This window comes from Hippocampus guttulatus, chromosome 14, assembly GCF_054856545.1.
Source record: "Hippocampus guttulatus isolate MCC_2025c chromosome 14, RoL_Hgut_1.0, whole genome shotgun sequence".
In the NCBI taxonomy this organism is placed as follows: Eukaryota; Metazoa; Chordata; class Actinopteri; order Syngnathiformes; family Syngnathidae; genus Hippocampus; species Hippocampus guttulatus.
Window position 1 is genome coordinate 6,041,202 of NC_141274.1, and position 14,080 is coordinate 6,055,281.

Here is a 14,080-nt window from a genome sequence, read left to right on the forward strand (position 1 = left end):
GGAGCACCACTCCACATTTCTCCCCAAAACTGTTCTAAACGTTCAAAATAAATCAAGCCTTTTATCAGCAACTAGACAATATTTCTTTAGAATGATAGCTTATGGAAATGTCTGAGTCTAGTTGGCATGGCCACTTCAACGTCGGTACGATCGGCTCCACAGAAATTGACTTTGCGCTCCTGTCAGCTGCTGCGACACATTTGCTTTCTCCGCCCACCAGCGACGTTCATGATGCTGACATTTTGGCGACAGACACTGTGCTGTCGCGCTCTTTTCGCTGCCAAGGAAATCTGCCAGCGCTGTAAAAGAAAACAAAAGATAACCCAACGTTGTACATTCAAACACCATCGAAGCAACGTATCATTTTAGTGATGGAAAGTCTTCCATCTTAATGCAAACCCGTACTGTGGAACATAACAGATCCGAATTGGCATCAATGTTGCAATCACCTCCAAACAACGCATGTAAACAGAGCGTCCAACTACAGGCATATATTCTCTTTGCTCTGTGGGAACGATTAATGCAGCTTAGTAGGGGACCTTCCTTGCCTCTTCCTTTTGCTCTTTTAAATATATCTCTAACCCCACCCAATTTTTTTTCCGGTGCATTTACAATGTGTTCAGTTATACGCAATTTTTTTACTACTGTATTGCTATTTATTCGTCTGCGGGGGTCGGCAACACGCGGCTCCAGAGTCGCATGCGGCTCTCTGTCGCCATCTAGTGGCTCCCTGGCATAGAGAATCTGGAGGGCAGTGAAAAGCATTTTTAAAACGGTACGTGTGAGCTTCGATAGTCGAAAATGCTGCAAAAGTGCGTGCCATGCCTCCGCGTTAGATCTTGACGAAAGTAGGTAGGCATGGGAAACCCCACAGGCCCTATGGGGTTTCCCATTATGCCTTGGCATGAAGCTAACGCAGGCTCTTCCCATTGTGGCAACCTGACGGCTGTGTAGCTGAAAATGTCCTCCAGCCCAAACTTGAACGTGTGGATTAGTGTGCGAGTGTGGGTGTGTGAGAGTGTGTGCATTTGAGTGCCAAACGGTCGTCAGGCATTCGCCTGTACTTTCCTTGTCGCAAAGGGATTTTGAGTGTGTTAAAAATTTCCGACAAGAAAAAAAAAAAAAATCACGAAACTGTTGGCGAAGAACATTGAACGAACTCTGACATGAGACGCAACATTCGCTGCCTTCGGAATCACACAATTGTTCGCCGTCCAGTGGGAGAGGGGCTTCGGGGTAGTATACGTGTGCGTGTGTATGTATGCACGCGTGTGCGTGCGTGGTGTTATTGACGGTGCGGTAGGTGCACATTAGGACATCTGGAATAAACAAAGCGGCGGTAAATCAGCGAGGGCTCGCGCGTGCTTTCCGCTCAGCTGCGGCGCTTTGGCAAATTTTTCCGGTGTCTTGTCGACCTTGAGAGCGGGAAGCTGCTGCCCGATGGAGAGCAAGCGCGCGCGCTCGCCAATGCAAGTCACCCACAACAAAACCTTGATAACCTCGGAGCACTTGATGTCTTTATGATTGTAATTCATATTTTGAATGGCGGGCAGCCAGCTTGCATCATGTGAGCGACCGTCAAGCAAGAGATGGAGGCTGTAAAGTGCAGGCGTGGCAGAAGGAGGGAACAAAGGAAGGAAACGGGAATGGGAGGAATGGTGGGGATGAAGGAAGGAGGAAATGAAGAGAGGCGGCATGGATGGGAAGGAAAAAAGAATCGGTGCGAGAGGAAGAAAAAGGAAGGAAGGAAGAAGGGACATTAGCAATTGAAGGGGCTGGCAGAAGGAAAGAAGTTGGAAGGATGGAAAAGAAGGATGAGGAACGTCAGGAGGAAGCAATTAACGAATGAAGGATGGGGGAAGGAAGCGAGCAAAGATGATAAAGGAAGGAAAGGGGACGAAGGAATGAAAGGGTGGATGAAAAGAAGGAACAAGGAAGGGAATGCTGGCGGCAAGGAATGGAAGAAGGACAGACGCATGAAAGGAAGGACGGAAGTGGGAAGGAGGCAAGAGGAAAGGAATGATGGAGGCGAGCATGGAGAAAAGGGAAGTATCGGTCGAAAAAGCGAGGATGAAAGGAAGTAAGTGAGGGAGGGAGGAAGGAAGGAAGGAAGGAAGGAAGGAAAAAAGATGGAAGGAAGTGAGTAATATTTTGAACACGACAGCGAGTCGGGGCTCTAGTGCGGCACTTGGTGACGTTTGAGGAGGTGGCGCGTCGGGCTTGTGGCTCACCTGACGCACACTGTCTGATCTGATGGCCTACTTGGAACCGATCAGAGCGGCGCTTTTTAGGGTGGGCGTGGGGGGGAAGCATTTGTCGACGTCTCCTCGGCAGCGGCGGCACAAAGCGGCGCAGACCAAAGGAAGGCGAATTAAAAATAGACGGAATAGCAATGAGGCAACTTTGCTCCCCTATGCCTTCCGGGCATGCGTGAGTCAAAGTGGGTGGGGGTGGGGGGTGGGAGGGGAGGCTCCTCAAGGTTTACAAGAGAATCATCACTGTTCATCGAATCGCTGACAGGCCTTGGCTCCATTTTGCTCCGTTTCTTCGCTAAGGAGAAAAAAGTGGGACAGGAATGTGTTCTGATGACGTTGGAGACCCCAAAATGTCGACTAAATACACAAAGAGCCGTTTGGAACGCCACAAAAACATTTGACATCTAAACTCCTACATTTTCTACATTAAATGAACATTAAATTTAAAAAAAATAAGATTAAGATATCCTTTATTTGTCCCACATAAAGGATATCTTAATCTTAATCTTCATTTTTTTTCAATTTCAAAATGTTTTGGCACATGTTCAATGATTTTAACAATGCAACGCCTGAGATTTATTTTTAATACATCCAGGTAAATAGAAAATTTTAGAGTTTAGATGTCAAATATGGATGTCAAATAAGCTCTAGCATGAACTTTTAAAACAATAGTCAACATCCATGTGAGTCTAAATCAGGGGTGGGCAAACTTTTTGGCTCGGGGGCCGCATTGACTTTGACATTGACAGAAGGGCCAGGTCAGCACGAGCTATGGTACATTAAAAAAAAATAAACTGCATTTATTGACAGTCCATATCAAACATCAACAGAACAAAAGCATGAAAGTACTGTATTAATATACTTTTAAAAAATGACAACAGTGTTGTTGATGACCTATTTTAGCCTGTGCATTTCTGCAGATGGGTTGTGATCAGACCAGTAGAAGTAGAGCGATACAGAGGTCCTAGGTGGTCGAAAAGATCCCCCCCCCCCCTCCCTGTGTTCTGCAACTTCAAGTCAATGCACCACCTGGCGGTGAAATGCCTGTCATTCCAAGTCCAATTGAAATGAATGCAATCATTCACATCGAACCTTAATTGTGGACCGACCTTCGGCGGGCCGGATAAAAAGGACCAACGGGCCGGATTCGGCCCGCGGGCCGTAGTTTGCCCACCGCTGGTCTAAATGATAACCAAACTTAAATTCAGCACCCTTTTGATTCACCCAAAATAACTTCACCTTTTGCTTAAAAGAAGACCACAATCTTCACCTTTGAAACGACCATCCCATCCATCCATTTTCGGACCCGTTTATCCTCACAACGGTCACGCGGTGTGCTGGAGCCTATCCCAGGTGTCTTCGGGCAGTGTAGGGGGACACCCTGAACTGGTTGCCAGCCAATCGCACCCTAGAAATTACATTTTGAAAAAAAAAAGGATGCAAAACGCAATTTCTTTTCTGGGAATTTTCAGCGATGATGATTTGGAATCACTCTCAGAACGCCTAACGCTTTTTCATATATATGTATATATATATATATATATATATATATATATATATATATATATATATGTACTGTATATATATATATATTTTAATCCCTCTGTAATGCAACTACAAGTTGGCGCACTGGTCCTCAAGGTCAAAAAGCAAGTCATGACATGAAGGTCCGTCAAAGCACGTGTTTTTTTTGTTTTGTTTTGTTTTTGGGGGGGGGGGGGGCATTGTGAATAACTGCTATTTGAAATGTCAATCATACCAGAACGAGGGCGAGAAAACGCGCCACGTGCGTAGAGGCGGGCATGACTTGCCAACCTCATCCGACAAGAGAGGAAGAAAAGGAGGAAGGAGGGGTGTTTTGAATCCTCCTTTGGCGGAGGCAAAAAGAAAGGGATCGCGCTAGATCCCCCCCCCGCCCCCCCCCCACCCCACCCCGCGCCAGCAAGCAGGTGTTGCGTCCGCCGCGTGGACCGAGGAATAGGAGGAGGAGGAAGGCTTTGCGCGCACTCGCCGTAGTGTGTCAGTCGGTGGCGTGCGTGGAGCCGACCAGACGCCAACAAATCCAGAGGAAGAACGTGAACGAACGTGGTGGGTTGTTTTGACAGAGGCTCCAGCTGTGCGTTTTTTTTTTTAAGGGCACCGCGCGGATGCATCCGCGCGCGTAGCTAATCCGCGCGCCTAATCCACGTATCTCGCCATCGCGCGGATTTCCGAGCCGTCTCCTCGCGTGACGACGACGAGGAGGATGGTGGTGCGAATGAGGATGAGGATGTTGACGACGATCTCCCCCCGCGACGCCGCAGCCGCCTCGCGCCGCGCCCGCCACCACCGCCACCAGCAGCAGCAGCAGCAGCGAAGCCCCGCGCCTCCGGTTCCACGCGCACACCAAGACGTGTTCCCCGCCGAGGCGCTCAGGTAACTGGCATGGAGCTGTCCGAGGTTCGCTGTTCGAGCGCCAGCGAGGAGCTGTACACCATCAACCGGACGCCGAGCAGCAGCAGCGGCGGCGGCAAGCGGCTGCTGTGGCAGAACGCGGTCCGCCACATCACCGAGCAGCGCTTCATCCACGAGCAGGGCGGCGGCGGGGGGGGCGAGCCAGAGCGGCCGGACGCGCGCAAGCAGTCGGCCGGCCGCGCGTCGTCGGTGGGCGGCTCTGGCGGCGAGCGGCAACACAACAACGGGGGCACTAAAGTGTTCCCCGAGCGGGCCAGCAGCGACCTGGGCTTCCTGCAGATCGACTGCGCGCCCACCAACTCGGACTTCTTTCTCAACTGGGGCTACACGTACCGCGGCGTGATCTTCCCCACGCTGCGCAACGCCTTCAAGTCGCGCGACCTCGAGCGCCTGTACCAGCGCTACTTCCTGGGCCAGCGGCGCAAGTCGCTGGTGGTCATGAACATCCTGGACGTGGTGACCAAGCTGACGCTGCTCGCGCTGCACCTGGCCTTGGCCTCGGCGCCGGTGGACCCGGTCAAGGGCGCGCTGTTGGGCTTCTTCGCCGGCGTGGAGGTGGTGGTCTGCGCCCTGGTGGCCGTGCGCAAGGACGCCACGTCGCACGGCTACCTGCAGTACAGCGGCGCCGTCACGTGGGTGGCCATGGCCACGCAGATCCTGGCCGCCGGCTTGGGCTACGGCCTGCTGGGCGACGGCGTGGGCTACGTGCTCTTCGCGCTCTTCGCCACTTACGGCATGCTGCCGCTGCCCCTGGCCTGGGCCATCCTGGCCGGGCTCTTCGCGTCCGGCCTGCACCTGCTCGTCAGGCTGCTGCTGTCCCGCGATGCGCCGCTCTCCGACAACCAGGTCTGTGCGTGGGCCGCCGATCCGGCGCCGTTTTTTTTTTTTGCGCCTGTCCGGTATCGCGGCATTCGCTCGATTGCCTCGTTCGTTCCAAGCTTTCGTTTCATTTCTTCACTCCTCTCTTCTTGTCTTCGTTGCTTCATTTCCCTCGCCACGGGGTTCCTCCAGTCCTACTTTCATTTGTCCGTTCCTTAACTCATTCACTCCCAAAGACGTTTTTAAACGTCTTTTCAGACTTGGTCCAGAATTGGCTGGTACTGAATGAGTTAATTATTTGTTCTCCCTTCACTCCACTCCCTTCATTTGTTGACTCCTTCCACTTTCTGTACGTCTCATCACTTCTTCACTCTTTCATTTCATGACTTCATATATTCACACCTTCAGTCTTCTTTCCTTCCATCGTTTTATTTGCTCTCTTCCTACTTTGATTCACCCTTTCATCAATTCACTTCTTCTCTTTGTTCTCGCCTCTCATTGCTTCATTTCTTCCCTCCTTCCTTGTCATCCTCTCATGACATTTCATCCACTGCATTTTTTCATCATTTCTGTTCTCCATCCCCCCATCCGTTCATCACGTCACTTTGTTCCTTCCGTCATGATCGTTTTAAAAGCTTTTTCTTCACGACTTCATTTTTTTTCATTCCCACGTCCTTTTGTTCTCCCATTTTGTGCGTTCATGTCTTCATGACTCACCGTCGCAAGTGTGCGCGGAAGATGAGTCGGTTTGAGCTTGGAAGAACGACCGAACTTTTGCAGGCCGTTGGCTCTTTAGGAAAACACGTCAGCAAATTGCGACCGTTCGTATGAGCACAGTTAGCTCTCTTCAATTAGCATTAGCATATGGGATGAGTGCTCAGCACGTCTGTCTCACATGTTTCCGGTTGCGGGTTCAGGTCTGGGCTCAACCAGTCCCTTGTTTGTCTACAATTGCCCTGCTATTTATTGGCTGGCGACCAGTCCAGTGTCTGTCTCCACACAGTAGAGGTGCAGTGCAGGGCACTTTTTTGGGGGCGGGGGGCTAAAAGGTGGACACTGACATGAGTGGATGACCTGATTGGATGCTCGCAGATGTGTCACGTGCTGATTTTGAAAATTCGGCCCCCTCCCCGTGGGCAATTTGACTCGGCAATAAAGAAATTCGGTAGAAAAGTATTTTCGGAGTAGACCCACAAAAAAGTCTCAGTAAGCCTTTGACAAAAAGACACTGGAAGTCAGTTATTTCGGTTCGAAGCGGCCTTTTTTTTTTCTCATTTGACTCAATTCCAGGGATCCTTCCATTTTTTTTGTTGTTTAATTCAAACCCTGAAGCCAGTTTGACTTGAAATTTGGTGGACATGTCTATAACAAGCCATGCCCGAAAAGATACAGCAAGTTCAAGTCAGATGCTTTAGCCTATTTTTGGCCATTTCCAAGAGTCCCTCAAAGATAAATTTGTTCGAGAGATTTTGTCCGATTGCTACAAAGTTTCCACTTCACATCCGGTCTGAGTTGCTCAACATTCTTTGGAGTGTTCTTGAGATGCCCTTTGACCACTTGCACCTGGCATGGGTGCAGTCAAATGGCGAGCGTGTACATTTAGCTACCCGATTTAGTTGAAGGATCCCAAGTGGGCCTTGTTCCTCTCATCCCGTCAGGCCAGGAATATCCTGCATTGATCCGAAGCTGTCATCTTGGAGCTTCCCGAGGGAGGCGGGCTGGGGGGGAGCATTGCGCCGCCTCTATCCACATGGGCCTTTGTCTGCGGCCCTGCAGTATCGAACGCCGTCTTTCCCTCAGAGCCGCCGCACGCCGATGTTCTTTGGTAAAAATAAGACGCCAGACCTGCCCCCAACCTGCATCATCAGCACGGAAGCCGACACGCTGATGAGATTCTGCTTTTGAAATCGCTTGTTTTTTTACGCACGCGTTTCTTTTTGTTGGTTGGTTTGTTTGTTTCTGATTCGATTCCTTTCAACTTTGTCATTACATGTCATAAGGACAAGATAACAAAATGCAGATTGGACCTAACCACAAGTGCATGAGTGTTCATTGAATAGCATATACATTGACCCCCGTTTTTATGGGAGGGGGGGGGGGGGTTCGGTGTGGGGGAAACATTCGAAATTTACTTGTGAAAGCTAAAAATCTGCATAACTATATTTATACACTTCCCGTGCACTTCTGCCACATTTAAAATGGTTGAAATCCAATCAATCTTGTTAAAATACACTTTTTTCCAAGTATTCTTTCGCAAATTGTTTTCACTCTTGCTGTCAAAAAAAAAAATGGAAGACTAGCATGTCACCAAACTCTGAGAAACTGAAAAGCAGAGTCACTCCGTCACAAATAAGAGGCCGAGCGTGCTTCATGCTGTTTACAGGTTACTCAACGTTGAAGTCGACGGTAGAACTGACAGAAAACAAATTGAAAGAAACATTTTACAGTGGTGCCTTGAGATACAAGTGCCTTGACTTATGAGATTTTTGAAATACGGGGCGTCACTTATCAGTTTTTGTTTTGTTTTGTTTTGATTTTCGGGCCTCGCTGCTAGATGGCCGCAGCAGACGCCTCAACGTCTGCAAAAAGATTATTGAAACAATGTGCAATCAAACTGTAAACAGAATGAAAGCTCATTTGATACTAACATATTATGACAAAAGCCCTCGATGGGCTAAGTTAGCGTAGTTGTTAAAGGTATAAATAGCTGCGACGGAAACACACGGAAAGACCCTATCCCTCTTTCCAAATTCACAGGCTGGGTCCCCCGAAGGCCGCATTTTCGGATGTAACTTACAGCGTGACTCGACCGCACCGGGTATCCAAATTCGTCACGGTTTATGTGGTCCACGGAGACAACATGAGGAGGAGCCTTTGAAGGCGTCGAATGACCCAGCCCGTGAATTGTCTTTTTAAAATTTGTAAACCACGGAAGTGACGTGTTTCGGCCGAAAATGCGGCCTTTGAAGAACGTCAGCCTGTGAGTTTGGACACAACCCGCAACGACCCTCAGGCATTTATTATCTCCCGCCAATCACGTTGCACGTTTTCTCATTGAGCTCGGTGCTGCCACGTGGCTTGTTGTGGCCAAACGTTGCACGAAACTCAAGTTGTGCAATTCTGCAATTTGCTAGGAGTGGAAAACCCTATTAAGAGCGGGGGCTTAAAAATCCGGGATGTAGCGTGGGTGTTTATTGTGTCAACACAAGCGTGTCTTTTTGTGGGGGGGTATTGGTGTGTGTGTGCACGATGGCTTCGAGGGCTTTTGTGTGAAGCAGAAGCCATTCTGAAGTCAATAGCAGTGTATATCGCTCTCACACGCACGCACATTTTCCACACAAATCCCGAGCTGCGCGCCCGTCGATTAGCCTCCGCAGCTTCCTTTTTTCAAGGTCAAACTCGGCTTACCTGAAGCGGTGGCTGCAGCACCGAGATAAAAGCGGAAAATGATAGGAAAGGGAGCGGGGTGCAAGTGGGGTTTACATCAGGCGAGCGTCGCAAAGAAGCTGGCTTTTTTTGGGGGCGGGGGGGGGGGGGGGGTGAGCGTGGGACGCGAATGCATAAAAAAAGCCGCCGTGGATTTGCTGGCAAGATGACTTTGTGGGGCGCACAATGAGCCCCGAGCCCCTGGTGACCCTCTTTCTTTCCCGCTCGCATTGATGCCTCATGAAAAATGCACAGTGAACCCCCACCCCCACCTCCTCCCACCACCATCCTGTCCCCATTTCACAAATCCACCTTTGTTTGTTTGTTTGTTTATTGAACATAAAACATATATACAGTAATAATTTGACAGAAAATAAGGTAGATAAAAAAAAAGTAAAAAGAAAGAAATCAATCTTCATTCAACACAGTTATTATGTTCAAGGGAGTAGGAAGAAGTAAAAAACTTATCTAGTCCTACCCCGTTATGTGATTGTATCTAATAAATCATTTTTATATCAATCAGAAAAGAAAAAAGTAAGAAGAAAGAAGTCTCCATTAAGGCTCATACTTTACCCTTAACCGTGATATTTTTACAACTTTTGGTTTGTATCGGGATTATATACTTCCACACCCTGACACTCTTGTGTCAATTTTCTCTTGCATTCATAATGGATATTTATATACCTTTCTCTATTTATCAACTTAGTTCTGATTTATCATGATATTTAATGTTTTGAATTTATCATTTTAACTCTGATTGATGTAGGTTGTTTGTACTATTTTTTTGAATTTGTTTTTGAACTCAGCAAGCGATTTACTCATTTTCAGGTCCGTTTCGAGATTATTCCACAGATTAACACCTTTGATAGATACACTTCTTTGCTTGATGTTTGTTCTTGTTTTGAGTTTTTTGAATAAGTTGGTACCTCTTAAATCATAGCTGCTTTCTCGAATTTCGAAAAACTTCTGAATGTTTTGGCAGAGCAGGTTATTGTGTGCTTTGTACATTAATTGGGCGGTTTTAAAGTCAACCAGGTCATAAAATTTCATCGTATTTAATTTGATAAATAGTGGATTTGTGGGTTCCGTATATTTTGATCTATTAATAATTCGAATTGCTTTTTTTTGTAGGTTGAGAATACCGTCATAGGTCCAATTTGAACACACACAAAAAAAAATATGCAAGCAGAAAATGTAAATGAAAATACAGTAGGTATGTGGCCGTCTATTTAACTCTTTCGTTTAAAATTCGATGAGTGGAATCCAATTCTTCACTGCCACTGACAAATATTTTTATCAAGTAGGTTTTTCAGTGGGTAAGGCGGTGGTACTCTAATGTCTTGTCTTTGAAGATAGGGACGGGAATTGTTTTTTAATTAATCCAATTCATCGATTCATCGACAAAATAATTCACAGATTTATTTGATCGATTCCTGAAAGGACTGATTTTGTCTTGGTTAAAATCTGACTGAAACACAATCGCTTCATCTGCGCAAAGTGAAGCGCGATTATAGTGAAGGCAGTCCGTTTCTCTCAGGAATATCTATCAAACTCGAGGCCCGGGGGCCAGATCTGGCCCCGCCACATCATTTTATGTGGCCCGCAAAAGCGGATCAAACATGTCAACTTCCATGATGCTTTTTCAAATGTCGAACAACATTTTAAATTCTCATATGTAATAAATAAGAGAGCTCTTGGAAGCGTTTTCTTGTTCGCAAACCCATCATGATAGTGACTTAAACAATAGTTGAAACCATAGTTCTTCTTGACTTCTTTATGTGGTTTCAGTCATAACAGTCCTCCAAGGGAAACGGTGACTAAAATGTGGCCCACGACAAAAATGAGTTTGACACCCCTGCTCTAGGGCAAACAATATAATTTGGATTATTGTTGTGAAATTTCATGTTGGGGAGAAAAAAAATAATTTTCAAAGCTTTGTTGATACCGGATTTAACCCTTTCATGCACCCCTGTAACCTGACAACATGATCAACTGTCCACTGTAGTAACCGCTGTCCGTGAAAGGGTTAAAGCTGGTCAGCTGGTGTTTTACAAATATCAAAGGGTTAAAAAAAATGTTCATTGGAAATTGTATTTTGGTGAAAAAAATTGGCAATTTGATTTGGGGACCATATCAGCCTTCAGTCTGCTCGTCTATTTATAGAAGCATCCACAATAGCGCTCATGTTCCTGTCGTGTAGCGTGACACCGTGTTGATATTTGACCTCGACTTGTCATTCAGACGTCTCCAGTTGCTCGGCACGAACGATCGGTCGTGAAAAATCCACCACGGTCTAGCCTCGGCCTCGCCTTCGATGCGAGCGTGGCAACGCGTACGCTCGCAGACGTGCACTCAGCCGCGCACTCAGCCGCGCTAAATGTTTCATGAAGCTTTTAGTGTCTGTGCCGTGACCTCGCAGGCGCATCCAAAAATGTCTGCAAAAAAAAAAAAAATGCTTTTAGCGAGTCACCACAATCAGGACACGCTGGGAAATAATCCATCTGTCCCTCAGTCTTCCGTTATTACGTTGATGAATTCACCCTAATGCTCATCAATTGATTCAAAATATTTCCTCAAGTTGTCTCCTGTTTTGTGTCAAAGCTGACAAGGTGCCAAAAACAAACAACCAAACAGCGGGGTTATGTCCGTATAATTAAAAGCCGTTTTTCAGCCTTTTGCTTTTTCTCAAAATCTTTTTTTTCCCATTTGTGAGATGTTGTCAATTCAGCCCCTGAAGCCAATTTGTCTTAGCAACCTGAAATTTGGTAGATTTGTGTCTCATAGAGAGAGCGACCAAAAAGTCTCAGGAAGGCATGCCTGAAAGGACACAAAAGTCTGCCGTTTCCCTTGGAAGCGGCCATTTTCGGGTCATTTTTCAGACCAATTTGTCCTGGTGAGAGTTCCAAAATTCATATCCTGAAGCAAGTTAGATGTAGCAATATGAAATTTAGTGGGCATGTCTATCATTGGTGACTGCACAAAAAAAACACGTCTGAAAACACACAAGAAGTCTGCCATTTTGCTTTTAACTCGTTCACTCCCAAAGACGTTTCTAAACGTCTTTTCAGACTTGGTCTAGAATTGGCTGGTACTGAGTTTTAAGCAGCCATTTTAGGGACATTTTTACCTCCAGATTTGATATTCCACTGTAACACTCTTGTTTGTATGATTTCTGTGGAAGTTGTGTTTTTTTGGAGTCACAAAAAAAACATCAGATTCTACTAGAGAACACAAACTCGAATAAATTGCAAAAACGTTCCCAATGACCCGCAACAATTTTTATTGAGGTGTTTTTTTTTTTTTTGGGCGGTGTCTGGCTCAACCATGGTACCTTCGACTCCCTGCCGCCATTTTAATTAGGCAGCATTGTGGCTCGGGGCCGGTCGGCACGGTCGCAGGTGGAGACCTATCGATTGTCTGGCCACCTTCAGCTGCGTCTCCGCAGACAATTTTGGCAAGAAGGTTCCAAGGTCGAGAGTGATGAGAAGGAAGCATCTTGTCTTCGTGATGTGACCTGAGTCGTCTCCTGGAAAATGTTGACACGTCACCGTGCTAATCAACTCAGCTTTGTTTGGAAAGACAACACCCCAAAATGGGTTTGACTCAGCCACAAGAAATTTAGCAGGCATGATTATCATGAAGCGCGAAAAGTCTCAAGAAGCCATTCCTGAAAAGACTCGAGTCAGCCATCTTGGTTCAAAATTTCAATGCTCATTTTCCAGGAGTCCTTTGAAGACAAACTTGTTCTCATAGAGCTTTTAAAAATGGAGTCCTTAAAGCCAGTTTGATTTAGCAACTTGAAATCTGGAACCTCCCCAAAAAAATCTTGAGGAAGCCACACCTGAAAGTTTTGCAGCCATTTACGTCAGGGGTACTTTAAGCGGGGTTGTCGGCGTCTGCTGAAAGTAATTTGTAATCTAAATTTCTTTTAACCCTTTCAGCGACAGCGGTTACTACAATGGACAGTTTATCATGTGATCAGGTTACAGAGTGCATTAAAAGGGTTCAATTCAAGTTATTGGAGAGTAACTAAATTACCTTTCGAAGGTAACTGGCCACACCGGGGCAGAGCATGGCAACAAAGTTCTCCAACTCCTTTTCTATGCAATAAATGTGTTTCGCTCTTCAGCGTGCAAATGTCAGCCAATGCAAACGAGAAGACGAATCATTCTGGCATGGCACATGTCGTACGGGGGGGCTGCTGGCATCGGCGCACACGCCAACATACGATGGGGGCTTTGAGAGTTCCGGGGTGCGTCTGATTTGTGTTGATCCTCCACATTGAGCATGATTTCAGTTGGGATTATCTCCCAGAGGTAATCTATTCATAGCGCCCGTCCGGGTCAGTGTTTAATGAGATTACGGGTGGGATTACGCTTATCTCTTTGAAATGTGGAAAAACAGCAGGTCGCCGCCCGTGGAAGGCGAGCATCTGTGCTCTGTTGGACCACACGGAAATAGAAGAGGGGCCGTCAGGGACAAACGCTGAATTTCAGCATTTTATAGGAAAGCATTTCAGTCTATACGGTATGTGAGAGCATTTTAGCAGTGCGCATTCATCCGTGTGTGTGTGTGTGTGTGTGTGTGTGTGTGTGTGTGTGTGTGTGTGTGTGTGAGCGTTTCACTTGTGCGCGGATTTGAATTGCGGCTAAGAGGCTTTTCAGTCGGAAGGGCCGCCTGCCCTTGTGGGTTTTCACACTAAAGCGCACCTCTTCAAAGTCTTTCACCTCGCGAGGGTGTGTGAGCTGTAATCCTGAATTATGGATCAGTGCCTCTCCCCCGTTTGAATTTTCACACTTCCTGATCTGATCCTGAATCAGCGATCGTCCCCTCTTAAGAACCGTACAGTATAATCTTGGTGTCTCAATTTTAAACACATGAAGCACCGTCTGAGTCGTAAAATACCCATATTTTCCTGAAAAATTATGACTTATTCTCATAACATTCCCTTTTGCTTCTGGATCATTGGGCACTTTTTAAGTGAATTAAATATCACTGCGGTGTTTACTGTCATCGAGATTCATCACATAGTCTCGCCCAATTTGTCCGACTCAACTTCTGAGTAACTGTAATTGCAAACCTTGCATCGAATTGAGATCAGCACAGCTTTTGTGTTGAAGATAAAG

At 46.6% G+C, this 14,080-nt stretch overlaps 1 protein-coding gene across 2 annotated transcripts in view; it reads left to right on the forward strand.

Moving 5' to 3' along the window:
• The first annotated feature begins 4,185 nt into the window (after positions 1–4,185).
• The window catches only part of adcy8 (adenylate cyclase 8 (brain)), a 36,237-nt gene continuing 26,342 nt past the window's right edge, over positions 4,186–14,080 (forward strand). Inside the window, exon 1 of one of the 2 annotated variants that reach the window (XM_086129634.1) lies at positions 4,186–5,555. In XM_086129634.1, the coding sequence (XP_085985760.1) occupies positions 4,680–5,555 (876 nt within the window). In that variant the 5' untranslated portion in view covers positions 4,186–4,679. The remainder of the gene's footprint in view (positions 5,556–14,080) is intronic. The other variant, XM_086129635.1, reaches the window with a different exon arrangement.